The following is a 17646-nucleotide window of genomic DNA, read 5'->3' as shown; positions in this document are numbered from 1 at the left end:
TCAGGTGAGTCATTTACTTTCTAATGGGTCTGTGTCCAATACACACCCATGATGTACACACAGTTTATTTGTCAGCTTTTAAGCTAAGGATTCTTACAAAGTTTATCATGAACAAGCAAAGCACCACAATGACAAGTGCCTGTGGAAGCTTCTCATCACTGTTGAAGGCCCCTGGGGCGCAAAGGTGAGACCAGAATAAGAGTATATGTATATATGTACATGTAGTATACAGAGTATATGTGATCTCAACATGACCCTGAATTTGTTGAGAAATAAGTGGCAAGTTTGTGAGCAGAATTACAGTGCTGTGGTCCACTGATGCGTTTCATTAATATAAGTGTATTTAAAATTGTATATATATATATATATATATATATATATATATATATATATATATATATATATATATATATATATATATATATATATATAAAAAGTGTAATTAATTTAACTTATTTTTATTTACAAAATAGTTCAAAAGTTTGAGGTCAGATCATTTTTGTTTTGTAAATAAATTTTTACTTTTATTCAGCAAGTATGCATTAAATAAATCAAATAATAGTGCATAATATAGAAAAATATTTTTATTTGTAATAAAAAATTAAAAATAAATGTATCAATTTCCACTAAAATGTTAAGCAGCACCAGTTTTCAACAATGATAATAATAAGAAATGTTTTTTAAAGCATCAAATCAGCATATTAGACTGATTTCTGAAGGATCATGTGACACTGAAGACTGCAGTAATGATGCAGAAAATACAACTTTAATCACAGAAATAAATTACATTGTAAAATATATTAAGATAAAAATATTTTAAATTGTAATAATATTTCACAGGTTTTTTTTTACTATATGTTTGAACAAATCAGTGCTGCCTTGGTGACCTTTGAAGCGACCTCTGGATAGTATATTTCAAAATATTCTAAAAGCGAATTTGCCATTTTAAAATAAAATGTTTCTTAAATGAAATATGTTGTATAAATATTAACGTATACATTTTTAACGTACATTTTGACTTTTTTCTTTTAAACTAATGTTAGCCATCCTCACCTACAACAGCTCTGTTTGTACTTGAAATTCAAAACGTTTTGGTTTGATGTTTAATAGTTTGATGTTTTTTAATTTTTTATTCTATTTCTGTTTGGTCATCTAAACTCTGTGAGGCCATTAAGTGAGCTTTATTAGTTAACTAGTGCTTTCTCCAAAAATAAATGAATAAACAAACAAATAAATAAATAAATAGAGATGCCCTTGAGCTAATGTAATCTTAACTGCATTTTTTTTTTGGGGGGGGGGGTCTAGGCTGTTCATTTTATTATTTTAATATAAATTAGGCCATACAAATTTGGAGTCCCTAGTGTGAATGCATGCAGAAGGACACTGGTAAATGATCAGGTTATGGTGTTATTTGGTGAGAACAGGTGTTTGGATTACTTGAGTCCAGTTTTAACCAGACAACAGCATTCCTCAAACATGCTCAGAGATTAGTTGAGCTTGTTTGATGCAGATGTACCAAATCCCACAATGTTTGCTCCTCAGTAAGATGCCATGCAGCTACAGCACAGCAGGGTTCTCCTGACCAAACAAGCAAACATCGCCGTCCCGTATTTCTAATCCTATTTACCCAGCTGCTTCGCTGAGAGTCTTGAGGTAGCTGATAATTAAAATCGTGATTTGTCGTTTTTCTGTTGGATAAATAAATCTGTACATTGGTCAGAAAACCAACACGTGTTTATCAGTGTGTGGATATGACTTAATTGTTTATATGACTTGTGAGCTGTTCTGTTGGATTGAATCTTCCAGCCACAGCTCAGCTAATTCAATAATGAGGCTGTTCACTAGATCCTGGGACTCTGAAGCCTTACAAATCAAAATCATTTCCATTTTGGCAACTGTAAGTATAAGCCCACAGGCTACCTTGGTGGAAGAATTGGTGTCTTTTATCAAACCACTTTTGAAATGCATCATGCAAATTCAAGCCATATGTTATAATAATTGTAAAGTTTAAGGACTTTCAGGCCCTTTTGCATTGTTACACATGGCCTTGAGAGGTTTATTGCTTTATTATATAATGCATTTTATATATGTGCACATATATCCAAATAATTTGAATTCTATATTAATGCACCTAAAATCGACAATATCTCACTCGGCTTAGTTGAGGGCCAATAAACGTACATTTTCTTAAACTGATACTTTTAGCACACACAAGGCCCATATCACTTAAATCAGGAAGGAAGTAAAAAACAATGAGATTCAATTTTAAGCTTAGATTTATTAAATGAACATGAATGCAAATTAGTTTTTAACATCTCACATGAGCAGTAAGGCATAAGTCAGATTCTCCTCTGTAAAGAAACTCATATAAAATTATTATTGCCTTCATTGTTTCAAACACCACGTGTGTCTCATTTGTTCAGTGCGTCGTGTCGGGAGTGCGACAAACGAGACCCTCGTTTTTTAATCTGTCCATCGAGGTTGACGAAGAACCCGTCTCGCTTTTGCAACACACAAGAAACTTTGGTTTCTGAACCTTTGTTCCTGCGGCTCTTCCGCCGAAAAGTGGAAAGAGTTGGCACAAAAGTCACTACTTCTTCCCAGTGGTGTCGAGGAAATGTCTTGCTCCAAAGGAAAACAAACAGGTTAACATCAGGGCCAAGAGTCCTTACAAAACCTGAAAGCGCCAGGCAGCCTGGTCTTTGTAGTCCAAGCAGTCGGCCGCAGCCGAACTGAAGTTCAGTTTCCATGATGAAGCCTGATCTTTGTAATCCAGACAGTCTGAGGAGCTGAAGGACAGCCCAGCGCCGCCGTACCCCTGGTGAGGGTGGTGTCCGCCGGTCTGCCCAATGTGTCCCGACACGCCGGCGGTGCTCAACTGTGTGTGATGGGCGTGAGGGTGATGGTGGGCGTGGCCAGACATCGGGCCCAAGTAGGATCCACAGTCCATGCCGCCAAAATAAGAGGCAGCATTGGAGGTCGGGTAGCCCTGGGCGTAGCTGGGAGCCTGGTTGTAGGGCATGGGGTACGACGGCACTCCCGTGGTGCCCCCACCACCCGAGATGGCCCTCTGCATGCAGGACGCATTGGCCGGGGGGGAGATGTCTGGGAGCGAGGGCGGAGCAGGAAGTGGCGAGACCGAAGCGGGGCTCCAGATGGATGAGACAGGTGTTGTTCCTGAGGACGAGCTGCTGAGCAGACCCACTCCATTAAGACCAGAGCCTGAGGAGGAAGACAAGGAGGATGAGGTGTTACTGGAGACGGCGGGAGGAGTGAAGTGGCCGCTGCTCTCTGACCCCGTTCTCTCGCGGGACGGAGAGGATTTCTTCTTCACTGGACGGATCTTCGAACCGCTGCTGTTGCTGCTTTGCTGCTGCTGACGACACTTTGCCCGTCTGTTCTTAAACCAAACCTGTCGACAAACACGTCACTGGTTATAAATCAGCAAATATTGTCTATGAACTGAAATATTAAGACGTGATCACCTAAAATATCGATTTAAGATCAGATGAGAACAAAATGTTTACTGAACTGAGTTGACACTATTGTCTTTTATAGAGCTGCTTTATATAGCAATGTTTACAGTTATTAAACTGAATTGAATCGACACTGAATCTGAATTGAGCTGAGTAATGACACATACTTCACATGAAACTGAACTTTGATACACTGACTTATTGAACTGAAGTGAATCAACATTATTCATCTCAATCCAGATTTAATGTTGATTCAGTTCAGTTCAATAACTGTCAGTGCTTCAAAGTTCATTTTCATCTGAAATATCATTTTCAGACACTATTGCCCCCTTTAGAGCTGCTTTTCAGATCAAATTTAACTTATGTAATAATTTATGAACTTTGCAACATTGACAAAGTTATTGAACTAAATTGAAACAACACTAAATTGAGCTGAATAATGATACCAATGACAATAATGACACTAACATTTTTTTTTTCATGTTTTTGATGGTAACACTCTCTTATTGGTATGATTGCTTCTATCGTTCTCCTCATTTGTAAGTAACTTTAGATACAAGTTTCGGCTAAATGATTAAATGTACAATCTGTATTGAACTGTAACGTACAATATGTATTGTATAAAGCACTTTGTAAATAAATGTGACTTGACCAGAATTAAAATCTCTCAGCATTAGAAAGGTGGCACAACAACACCCACCTGCACTCTTGACTCAGGCAAATTGATTTTCAGAGCGACCTCCTCACGCATGAAAATGTCTGGGTAGCGCGTCTTGGCGAACAGATTCTCTAGTATGTCCAGCTGAGTGCGGGTGAACGTTGTTCTTTCTCTTCTCTGTTTACGAGAATTTGCTGCAAGAAGGAAACAACTGAAGTTATAAATCATGTCTAAAGATTGTTTGAAAAGGCACAGACGCACTTGAAAATAATTTAGAATTGACATGCATTGTTTAAAGTTTTTCTTGCGTAGCCTAAAGATTCTACATGCATAGACTCTTCAAATGTAATCTTATCAAAGATATGTGCTTACTTGGATATCCCACAGAGGGATGGAGTAGGTCCATGGTTGCCCCACTGAGCCCCAGCCCGTTCATGGCATAAGGGCCCTGTTTGAGGTATGACATCATTGTTGAGCTCCAGAGAGACACCTGCAACATTTAAAAAAATACACCTGCAATATTAGAAATAAATAAAGATGTGATTATTCGATTTTTTTTTGCCCCCAAAATTGTTCAAAGAGCATCCCAGTGTTAGAAATTGCCTGCAAAATTATAAACTGTATCATAGCCTACATCTTGACCTATCTCACAATGCAGTGTAATAAATATTTGGATAGGCTAGGCTATTTTAAATCCACAGCCCCACTGTAAAAACATGTGAACAGTCTGAATATGGCTAAGGTCTTGACTTTAATGATCTATTTTTTTCACACTCGACTAATCAAGGCCTGCACACTAATTGGCCATTTACACGTCATGCCCTGTTAAGCGCTCCTGACTGACGCGACGCCGCCAAATGTTTGATCTTTTCTTTTGTTTACCAGAACGTTCGAAAGTTGGCGGTAACAAACAGGCTATTAACTTAATTAATAGTCGTTTCAATCTATCAAATGATAGAAGATAAACATAAATGAACAAGCATATATATAATTTAACATTTTGTAGCTAGGTCTACATTAAATGCATACCTCATAATATTTTAACAGTTTATTATTTTACACCCAGAATGACTGAGTTCACTTTGAATGAAGGCCAAAAAAGCGTAAATAGAAATAATTTATTATTAAAGAATATTCAGTTGTTCTAAACTGATCTTTTGGTTTTATTCACGTGGTATTGTTTAAATGTCCTAAAGAAAGAAATCAACAGATAATTAAACAGTTGACTTAATTTATAAAACGAAATTCGCAACATAGAATCGAATAGCCTACCCGAATTATGTTTCTAAAGCTGAAGCGCATGCCTGGACAGAAGGCCGCTCTGGATACACTCGAAGCTTATGCGCATTTGGAATTATTTGGGAGGACCAAACTGTGTTTCGTTGCAATTGTTATGAGGCAATAGTACAAATGTATTAAGACAAAAGTTCTGTAAATGACATGTTGCGCTTTTTCTCCGTCGCTCATGCCTATGAATGGTCTCATTAATCCCACGCTGAGGACAGATAACATGGGTCTAAAGACTCCACAATCGAGCTTAAACTATATGTAAATGTCAGTGAGTGTGCAAATTATTCTCCATAGCCATTTAGATTAGACCCAGAGGGGACTCCATTTGCAGAAGAAACCTTATCAACTAAATAAACGACAAACTCTCTTTTTTTCTCCGTGCGCACTTGCTCTGCAAAGTTTGTTAATTACGACTGCAATTGTGAAGTTCTGAAAGACAAGTAATTCATGCAAAAAATAGCCTTAAATGTACATACATTAATTTGTTTAATGCAAAATATTTGTCTTTGACCTAAACAATATAATTTACCTAGAATCTTTTTTTTATGGATCTTTGAATTCAACTTAACGAACAAACTTAAATTAGAAAATAAATTAAATGTAACTGCGGTTTTATTTGCACGGAAAAGCACAGTAGTAAAGTTTGTAGCACTTTTACACTATTCTGAAAACTTTAAGCTCAACTTGATCTTGACCAACTAAAATACTAATGTTAATTGCTGCGTTATATTATACAGAACAGCAAAGTTACAATGTACAGTAGACCTATAAAATATCAAAATATTTACATTTTTGTCGAAATGACAGAAATTATCAAAAAAATAAAAAAATGGACATGTAGAGAAAAACAAAGAAACAACGCGCAACTCTGCATCTTTATATTGGTTGCTATTTAAAATTAAAATATATCTGAAATATTTTGCATTACCTTTTATTCTTGATCTTCTGTGCTCTTTTCTTCTTTCTTTCTTTGAGATCCGTTAACTGAAAATCCACTAAACCAAGAAACTATTTTTGGAGAGCTGTCTGGACTCCAGCTGATGGTTGGATTTGCAAGAAAACAAATTAGCCACAAACTTCACAACAAGTTTCCAATATGGTCACAAAGTCCGCTCGCAAACAATCGGAAGCAGTGCCTCAAGAGGCTCGTTATTTATGATCCACGCGTGATATTAAGGTGAAAGCCAGTGCTGAGAGATAGAGATTGATCACCTTCTTGATGGCCTGTCCGTCTATGAGCAAAAGACACCTGCGGTCCCGCCCACCATAGCCAATCAAAATACTAGCTTGTCCTTACTAACGACCGCTTTAGCCAATCAGAACGAAGACGCACTCATTAACTCCTCCTTTCGACGTGACGTCATGTAAACCTGCAGCGTGAATGCCCGAGTCCCGAGGAGAGGAAACTATTTGAAAACACTTTTAATTCATGCATTTAGTGAGTGTAATACTGAGGTAATGCAAATATATCTTACAAATTATCGATTTACCGTTTGGTCGATTAGAATAGCGTCGTTTTAGTGACCAAATCCTCTCTAAGCTGTAATTAGCCTATATCAACAAGCATAAAATAACCTCATCCACATGATTCAAATAGGCTAAAAGTTTGTTTGGATATAAAAGTAAATAATTTTTATAATCATTCATGTTTCAATAAACGATTTAAACTAGATTTTAAACTAGAAACTTTGAAGCTGGGCTGTCATTCGCCTTTTTTAATATGGGTCAATTGTTTTTGTCTGTATTTATTAAGTCATACAAAACTAGGCTGCTACATTTAAGACAATTCATAAAAAAATTGTGAATTTCGCTTTAGATTTAAGTTTCAGAATAAAAAGTAGCTAATCGAGATTTCATGAGAAGCTTAAAAGTCAAAAAGCTGGTGTAAATGTGTGACAAAGCGTCCATGCAATTCTAATAGTCCCTATAAACAAAAGAAAATAAATTAAGAATCGTTTTATATTATTGTGTACTTTTAATAGCCTATCTATTAAGAAAAACAAGAAGAAAAAAATATTCTGTTTTAAAATCTTAATAGGAATAGGTAAATTAAAATGATTTTTAATAAATAAATAATAAATGAATACATTAAAAAAAGTCAGGTTACACGGATTAACAGACGTCTTGATAATTATGACTGAATTTTGATTAAAAAGAGAAAGAAAGAAAAGAAAAACAAACACTGTCTTAGACTTAGATTAATTTTTTTCTCCCGAATTTTAGTGCACTTACATTATTTTATATAAACAGTATATACCTTTGTGTATGGCTACAAAGTGTTACATAATGAGCTAAAGTCACAATGAGGCCTTTATACAGACATGAGAATGAATCCAATCGATAATCAGAAATTATGAGGAGAGTAGGCTATAAATCACATGTTGACTAGTCTATATTTACAATTATACTTATTTTATTATCAAACTGCTCCAGATCTGGCATAACGTTCGCACTCAAAAGAACAACGATGAGATCCATTACAACATTAACCCAGGGGAAGAAAAAAAACAGCACAAACTTGGAACAATTTAGCACGAACCAGAAGCTGTTAAAGAAGCTCGTTCCCGTGAAATCAAGATATCTGCTGGCACTAACCTATTGTCCAGGGGTATTTGTGTAATCCCAAAATGCAGTAGAGTTTCCTGAGCAGTATAAACCCGTAAAGCCGTGGGATCAGCCGGCCTGAAGCGAGTGTGTGTGTGTGTGTGTGTGTGTGTGTGGAGAGAGAGCCAGGGTGTGCGCGCGACTGGTCTCTTTGGCAGGCGGATGTCGTGTCTCTTGTAAATTGTCGGCGCTTATTAAAACGTTGGTGTATAAATCCCCTGTAAATCCCGGAGTTGTCAGAAAGCACGAGCGCAGTGCGCGCTGATGTCACTGACCGGGGCTTCGGTGAAAGAGGAAGACGCGGGAAAGTTTTACACCTGGATCGCGGAGTTCACGGAGGAGGATCAGCGGGGAGCCGACCGACTTTCCGTGCAACTGTTTTAAAACCATCTGCATCTGGCGGAAATAAGAATATGACATGAGATTTCCGAAAAAAAAGAAGTTTTAGATTTAATTTGTTTCTGTTTAATCTACTTCTGTGTTCTGGAATGTTTCGAAGGATTGCAGGTTTTTTTTTAATTGTTAAGTTCGAAGGAAGTTAGTCCTGATAATAACTTCTGGAGAAGGTCCTGCCGACAATATCTATCGAAAATGACAATAAAACGTGCTTCTGAATCGGAAGAGAAGAAAAATTTTTTTTTTAGTTCCAGCATCTTGTAAGAATATATATATATATATATATATATATATATATATATATATATATATATATATATATATATATATATATATAGCCTATATATATACATACATACATACATACATACATATATATATATATATATATATATATATATATATATATATATATATATATATATATATATATATATATTAAACGGAAACTCTGAGGTCCCTATTCTGAATTATTAACAAATATTTGTTTGACTTTAATTTTGATGCAGCCCAGTAATTTAACCTGTAAGACATAGGCCTTCAACATTTCACACTTAATTTTAGATTTTATATCATGTTGTTACTTGTTTTAAAAACGAATTAGGCTATTAGCTATATTTATTTATTCAGTTATGCTTCTATATTTTATTTGAGAAACAAAAAAATCTTTATTTGAAAAAAAAGTAAAGAATGACACTTGATGAATAATAAAATAGTGAGCCAAAGCTTCATTCTTCATTCCATGGTAGTTTGGAGTGAGGTAACATTACATTTAGTCATTTAGCAGACGCTCTTATCCAAAGCGACTTACAAATGAGGACAATGTAACAGTTGCAAATCTGCTGAAGCATGAAAAATGCTTTGAAAGGAGAGAGTCTGAAAATAAGATGCATTCAGTTCAGTTGTGTCATAACGCCTTAGGCACAACAAAAATTATTATTGTAGTTTTATATTATTATTATTATTTTTAACAGCACAAGGATACCTTCAAAGAGTTCTAAACACAAGCATATTTAATAGACCTTTAAAAAATTACTTTAAGAGAAATGTGCACAACCTAAGCACACCATCAAAAACACCATGTCAGCTTTATAGTGAACCAGTGTGGCACAGATGAAGGACAGCAGTGATTAGATATGAGCGCTCACTAACTGATCTAAGCTTTTGTTCAGGGGGAAATTAAACTAGCTGTTGCCAGCTTCAGTGAGGAGAAAACACAATCCGCCTGCAGCTTTCAGCTGATCTCAGTTCAGAGTTTGCATTTTAAATCCAGATAAAGTTAATGATCAGAAACAGAAAGCCAGAGCCCAGATCAGAACCATAACCCGAGACACACACAGGCCCTCGACACTTAACCTGAATACATTATTCAGAGACTAATAATGAGTTGTGTTACATTGCAAACTCAGGACAGCGTGGTGTAATAATTCACAAGGAAGTGCATGTTCATGGTGTAATTCAATAAGCATCGGGTAGTAAAAATTAACAGGTATTCCAGCTTTTCATTCCTGTTTTTCAGGGTTCACATAAACCAACGCTTTTATGTGACCTTTCCAGTTGTCCAAGATAATAAATAAAAATAATCTGAAAGTGATTTATGATTTATATAACAAAAAAAAACATTTCCAGGAATAGTAAACAATTTTTTAAAATGTATTTATTGCTTTTTAATTTAATTTCAGTTAAAGTTTTGGTAATTGTGTTGTGTGTTTTGTCACTTTTATTAGTCCATATAGGTTTTTTTATTTATATTTTTATTTATTTAATTTAAGTTTAAGTTTAGCGCTTTAAGCTAAACAAAATGAAACTAAGAAATCTTGACTTAATTGGCAATCAGCTGGAAGCAAATTTTTAAATATTTTATTTCAGTTAACATTTTTGTTTCAAGTAACAGAAATGTTTTATTTTCATGGTTTTGGTTTTAGTTTTTGCTAATGACAATGATAACCCTGGTGACGTCACTTAATGATGGAGGGGAAAAGCCAAACACTCACTGTGAGTGTGGACATGAAGGTAATGGAGAGGAGGGGAGAGCAGGGGAGTGTGGAGCTGTCAATCACAGCACGGGGGTCCCGCCCCCCTCATTAGAAGGGTAAATAGAAGGGAGGAGTGATGAGAGATGGACTGAGAGAAACAAGACTCAGGAGGAGAAATCAGATGCACAGCTTAAATACACACACACACACACACACACTTATACAGTGACACACTACACCACAACACTTCAAACAGCAAAATACAGCAACATATTCCGATATTAGATGTTACCAGGACACTAAGTGTGCTTCTTTTCCATTTGAGAGGATCATAGCTGTAATATAACATCAAAAATATTTACATAAAGTCCATATGACTTGCCTGTTCTGTACTGAGTCATAATGTCTTTGATAAATTTAAGTTGCTATTCAATGAAAAAAATAAAATAATAATAATAACTTTAAAAGATTTTTTATCCAAAAATGAAAATTCTTTGACTCACCAAAAGTCTATTTCACACTTTTTTATTTTGTGGCACATAAAAGAAGATATTTTGAAGAATGTTTGTGACCAAACAACTTCAATTACCATTGATTTCAATTTTATGGATAGTAATTACAGTGGAAGTCAATGGGAACTAAAACTGTGTGCTTATCAATGTTATTCATATATTTATTTATTTGATAGATATTTTAAATAATATTGGTTATCAGTTTTGGTTACTTTTAACAGAAATTACAATGGCTGTCAATGGGAACCAAAACTGCTTGGTTACCAACATTTTTCAAAATATCTATAAAACAAATGCATATTATGAAGATGAAGAATTCTGGTAATCTAACAGTTCAGAATCAAACAGTTTTGGTTCCCATTGACTTCCATTGTATGGACAGAAATTATAATGGCAGTCAATGGGAACCGAAACTGTTTGGTTACCAACATTCTTCATATATTGATTAATTTTTGGTTCCCATTGACTTTGAATATATTTTTTTGTCTATATAACAGCCAAGCCAGTGGGAACCAAAACTGATTGTTACCAACATCAATCAAAATATCCTCTTTCATGTACCACAGAAGAAAGGAAGTACAAGTCAGGAAAAAACCAGAGAGCAAGTACATGATGCCAGAATTTCTACTAAAGAACTATCACTTTAAATTTCTGTTCCTCACACAAACCATATGACTTCAGAGCTGCATAAACACTTGTACATTTCTCCACAGCCTACAGGTTTTTTAATAGACATCAAACAATGACAACTATAATTCCTTCATTTCTGTCATTCCAGCTCTTCTTCCTAAATATAGTCTCAGCATTTCAACAAGATCTCAAAAGCTGCTTTCAAACACGAGAGGTTCATCTTAACAAGAAGAGCACATGATTTAGCTGCCAACAGATGGAAGAATGCCTTTCGCTTCCTTCAGGTCTGTCTTTCTTGGCTTGCAGAGACTCACGTTATAACTTGCATGGCTGCCATAATCTCTCTCTCTCTCTCTCTCTTGGTCTAACAATGCGGTTCACTGGTTACCATGTGAAGCTCACACAGCCTCACAAGAATGTGCAGGTTCAGATCCTCATGACCCGGCCCACAGAAACCTGAGAGAAAACAAAAAAGAGAGGGATTAAGAGCTGCCTGCAGGACCCGACGAAGGAGCCGAGAAGAGAGGAGAGACTCCAAAACTGCTCTATTGATAGACCGTCTCAAACCTAGCTTCCAGTGAGAGGAAAATGCCATCAGTTGTAGTACTAATGTGCTTCTAAAGCAGAAATAAAAGGATACTGTTAAAGTTTAGCCGCTTTGATGTTGTCATGACACTGAAAACGCATCTTGTTTTCTATTGGCTGTGTATGAGAATTATGACACTTGCGTTTGTGCAGTGTAAAAAGGCAGCTATAAATGCTTATACAGATGCCAGGTAAAGGAAACCAATGATGTGTCAGAGTAAGTATCAGTGTTATTATTAGTATAGATGCTATTATAGTTTTTTTATTTTTCATTTTAATTTGAGTAATCTTCTTGTGTGCTTTTATTTAAAATTTCAACACTGTAAAAAAAAAAAAAAAAAAAATTCCATAACATAACAGAAAAAGTACTGGTAGCTCATTATATAGCTTGAGTGTCATTAATTTTGCAAATATTTCTGTTAACACTAAAACACAAAACAATGCAGTGTAAAATTCAAAATACTATTAAAAAACCTTTTTAAAATAAAGAAATACAAATAAAAAGATATTATATTAAATAAGAAATAAAATGAGAAATAAAATGAAAGTGCTCTTATTGGTGTTTTAACAGTATCTTGAAAACTTTCATTTTATTTCTCATTTTATTTCTTATTTAATATAAAATCTTTTTATTTTCATTTCTTTATTTAAATTTTTTTTAAAGACTGTTTGTTTGTCTTATAAAATAAGGATGCAATCTTCATCCTTCATCCCACGGTAGTTTTTATTATTATTTTATTTTATTCTTTTAGTAACTTTTTTGTGTGTTTTATTTTAAAATATCTACACTATAAAGAAAAAAATAACAGTAAAGGTGGCTCCTTACATCATCCATTCATGTCACAGATTATTATGATGACCTCATCTTCATCAGTTACATTTGAAAATCTGAACATTCTATCAAAGTGCATGGGACAAAGTCAGTTGGAGATGTTACATTTCTAAATACCATTTAAAGTTGACTGCCTGAGAAACCCCAATGCATTCTTGCTTGTGAAAACATGCCATCATGTTACTTACGCATTTTTGTTTTTTGTAAGTATATATGTTACCAACAATATAATGATATATTGAAATAGCAGACATGGAAAAATCATATTGTACTGAAATGTAAACACACTAAACATTAAGAGGAATTTACTTCAAGCCATTTCTACCGCTGACACATTTGCAGTGAATTTTGAGTCGGGTCACTTTGTACCCATATTCAGAAACGTGAGCAAACAGCATTCACTTCCTGCTCGTAAGCACCTAGGTAATCTCTGTTTCTTAATCTCATTACTTAATATCACACCAGCAGATTATGGCAGCCAATCTCCTAATTACCATGTGCATTAAAGGGAATTGAAAAAGTTAAGCCATCCAGTCATCAAACTAATTACAATCTATTGATTATGGATCTGAATCTTTATCTGGAGCTCAGTGGATTCACCATGACAACTGACGCGGTGCTGGCAGGTCGCCATACAAATGTCAGAATCGATCAGATGGAAACTGACTATGTAAAAAGGCTGCGGGACATATGGACGAAGCCCCTGGAATAATGCTTTTATACAGAATCTAAAGAGCCATTCCTGCCCCTCTTCTGCTGCTCATAATCAGCGGCCAATGTGTTTTGGCTGGGTTAAGCCGGTTATTGTCACGAAAACATATGACAAATTCAGATAACAAAGACTGTCGTTTATGCAATCAGTGTTTTGTTCTCTGCATTTTTAAAAATCCTTTAGTGTCCCAAGGCAATTATCCCTCAAGAACCACTGATAAACCAACCGCAAAGTGCCAAAAACATTCAGACAAATATATCATTAAAAATACATATGGAGAAATATAGGCAAACAGATAAATGAGAAATCACAAACAATATTCATAAATCACAATGAGACATTTGTGCACTTAGTAACCTGAATCATAAATATATAGTAACAACGAGTGACATACTGATATATGTTAATCAATATTATTAATTGTAATCATCTCGAAACAACACCACACCTATATATATATATATATATATATATATATATATATATATATATATATATATATATATATATATATATATATATATATATATATATATATATATATATATATATATAGTTGGATTTTTGGGGGGAGTTTTGAGCTAATATTGTGATGATAAATGACAGAAAAAATTATATAATGATGTATATAAGTCTGAATATATTAAATGTTATATAAATATATTATTAAACATATACACTTTGGTTGTTATTATATATTATATATTATTTTGTCGTATGTATTATATTAAAATTCAAACAGAATGTATGAACCATCAACATCAAAATCTAAAAATAAATAAATAAATAAATAAATCTAAATCTACCGTTTTACTAAGAAAAAAAATGCAAATAGTAGTTGTACTAAACAGTACACAAGTAAACAAAAATGTAAACAACATAAAGACAAAAATTCTTATTGTGTAAAACTTGTGACTTGTGTGTGTGACACACATGGACATTTCCCAACACATTGATGCATGCATACACACACACAAACACACACACTTATCCATATGTAAAATTACTTCATACTTACCTACATGCAGACATATAATAGAACAGTCCTGCTTTATCATAAATGTACATTATTAAAAAAAAAAGAAAATTTGACTAGCAGTTGCATATTTTCTTGGCAGGCAGCGAATTACACCTGAATTAATCCAAACAATTGCAAACATCCAGAACCTTTTTGGTTCATTTTTGTAACATGTCTCGATGGCTTCCCTCCTTTTGTGAAAGGCATATATTACAGGCATACGACTTTCACTTAATCTGCAAAGCTCTCGAAAGCTCCTTAAAAAATCTCCCTCTAAAACTTCAGCGCTTTTGTGCGTCTGTTTTATTGCGCTTCACCCTGTTTGCTTTAGATAACAAATCTGCTGCTCACCCTCAGGGTAAAGGGAGCATTACAAATTAATCCCAGCTTTAATAAGTCCAGACTAAGCCCAAGTTTTCCCTCTGTAATAAAGAGAGAGAAGGAAAGAGAGGGTAGGTCAGTGGGGAAGATGAAAAGGAAGAAGGGAAAGAAATATATTAAAGCCTGTGATCACAGCCAGCTTTTCTTGTTTGTATTCCTCTCTTTTTTATCTAATCCTTTGCTCTGTAATCCAATTTGTCTATCAGAGTTTCGTCAGGGCCTCGACCTGCCCCATCCGCCTTTAAAAAGTTTGTGTGTTTCCTCTAAAATGATATTTCCTCTTCCTACTTCCATGAAGGGACCCAGTTTGAACCTAGAACACACAATCATATTGACACAATTCTTTCTGTTTATTTGTATTTATGTACACAGCCATAAAACCTCAATGCACAAATGATGAATTTTAGTTTTGTTGACTCTGACTTTAAAATGCAATGCTTTATGAAAACATAATTAAAGTGGTCTAACAGTTTTGGTGAGGATTTGTGTTTCTGCAGGAGTGGGAAGGCGTTTGTGGTTTGCTCTCAGATGTGTGAGAGAGGATTAAAGATCTTGATTTAATTACTGTGAGAGGATGAGTGCTCAAGCACACTAACTTAAGAGCCACGCTCTCTGACGAACGAGTGGAGAGGAGGAAACCACAGGAAAAGATGCTATGGATCTGGATTATTAATTATGTTTCCTTTATCAGGGGTTTTCAAAATGAGGTTCAAAAGATAATCAAACAACATGATGGGATGATTGAATGGTGAATAGAGGAAATTGAAAAGGAGGAATTAAGGATGGATGGATGGAATTTTAGAGGGAATGGTAGATAGAAAGAGCGGATGGATGGAATTGTATATAGAATTATGAATGGATGGAATAGATACAGTAGATAAAGTGATGAATGATGGATGGATGGATAGATGGATATTAAATGAATGGATGGATGGATGTAATTTTAGATGGAATGGTAGATAAATAGAATGATGGATAGAATTGTAAATAGATAGAATTGTAGATTTATAGAATTATGGATGCATGGATGGAACGATATTGAACGAATGGATGAATGGATGGATGTATGGGTGGATGGATGTTGAACGAACGAATGGATTGATGGATATGGAATTTTAGATGGAATGGAAGGTAAATAGAATGATGGATAGAATTTTAGATAGAAGGGTAGATACACAGAATGGTTGGATGGAATTTTATATAGAATTATGAATGGATGGAATTTTATATAGATAAAATGATGGATGATGGATGGGTGGATAGATGAATGTTGAATGAATGGATTTTGAATGAAGAGATGGATGTATTGAATTTTGGATAGCATGGTGGATAAACAGAGTGGTCGATGGATGGAATTGTAGAGAGATGTTGAACAAATGGATGAATATATAGATGGAATTTTAGATGGAATGGTCTGTAAATAGAATGAGGGAATTGTATTTAGAATTATGGATGGATGGATAGATAGAATCTTTTTATTATTGCATCATTGTTATAAGATTCAACAACAGCATTACAGCATTACAACATTACAACGAATGAAGGCTTCAGTAACGGAGCACTTCAATCTTCCAGGGAAGGAGTCTCTCTCTCTCTCTCTCTCTCTCTCTCACACACACACACACAGAATGACAAACCCAGCCTGAGCTCCCTCTGTCTCTGTGTCTCTCTCTGCTCAGGAGGTTATAGACAGAACAGAGCGGCATAACAGATCCTCATAATCTCATGACAAAAGCTAAAAGGTGTCCTCCTGTTCAGTGTATGATACGCGCAGCCTCCTGCAGGTCTGCCTCTCTGTATCAGAGCTCTCAAAGACATTGGGACAGGAGCGACGGGGGACAGGGAGCTCTCATCTCTGTCTCCCTCGCTTCCCTCAAAGAGCTTGATGCTTCAGATATCGCCGAGCAGCTCGCGAGGGAGTCCTCGTGTCTGAGGGGCTCCAATCTGCCTTCATTTTCAGAGCCAAAGCTTATAACACACACTTGTGGATCTGTTCGTGAGTGTGTAATGTCACTGCCTTTCATGTGAAGTACGTCATTTCAGAGGAGGAAAAAAGACAAGATGCCTTTCGCACTCTTTTTCTGATCTACACTGTAAAAAATTTCTTGTTGTTTTTACAAAAACTTTTTGGCAGCTGTGGTTGCCAGAATAATTTTGTAAAAATACAGAAAACTGTAAACACATTTACGTCAAAAACTGTTAATTTTACAATATAAAGCTGTAATTTACAAACAAGAAAATGTGAATATAAACCAGTAAATTCAACAACACACAAAATTAAATCTGTTTTGTACCTTGAAAATACTGACAACCACCATAATAATAAAGATGGTACTGTATAAGAGAAAGCCACATGAAGTATCAAAGCTCATCACAAGTAGCTTCACCACAAGCAGAAGTATATATTAACATATAGAAGGTGCACATTTATGGAAACACAAAACACCATCATGGTAACACACGTGATACTTAAATAATGCAAAAAACTTTCATTAAGCAACAGAAGATGTAACATAAAGCTCAAATGTACATAACTGATAACAAGAACTATTTAAAAACATGATTATTTAAACAAA

General features: G+C 35.0%; 1 protein-coding gene across 1 annotated transcript; it reads right to left on the bottom strand.

Moving 5' to 3' along the window:
- Positions 1-2258: 2258 nt before the first annotated feature.
- LOC127949003 (homeobox protein OTX1 A-like) lies at positions 2259-6644 on the bottom strand. Its single transcript, XM_052545906.1, has 4 exons — positions 6353-6644; positions 4507-4624; positions 4177-4328; positions 2259-3412 (listed from the first exon to the last, which is right to left on the bottom strand). The coding sequence occupies exons 2-4, from the start codon at positions 4601-4603 to the stop codon at positions 2669-2671; spliced, it is 993 nt and encodes a 330-aa protein (XP_052401866.1). The 5' UTR covers positions 4604-4624; positions 6353-6644; the 3' UTR covers positions 2259-2668.
- Between the last annotated feature and the right edge of the window lie 11002 nt (positions 6645-17646).

This window comes from Carassius gibelio, chromosome B1 (assembly GCF_023724105.1).
Source record: "Carassius gibelio isolate Cgi1373 ecotype wild population from Czech Republic chromosome B1, carGib1.2-hapl.c, whole genome shotgun sequence".
Taxonomy (NCBI): Eukaryota; Metazoa; Chordata; class Actinopteri; order Cypriniformes; family Cyprinidae; genus Carassius; species Carassius gibelio.
Note: the sequence above shows the minus strand (reverse complement) of the source record. Positions and strands in the feature narration are given on the sequence as shown.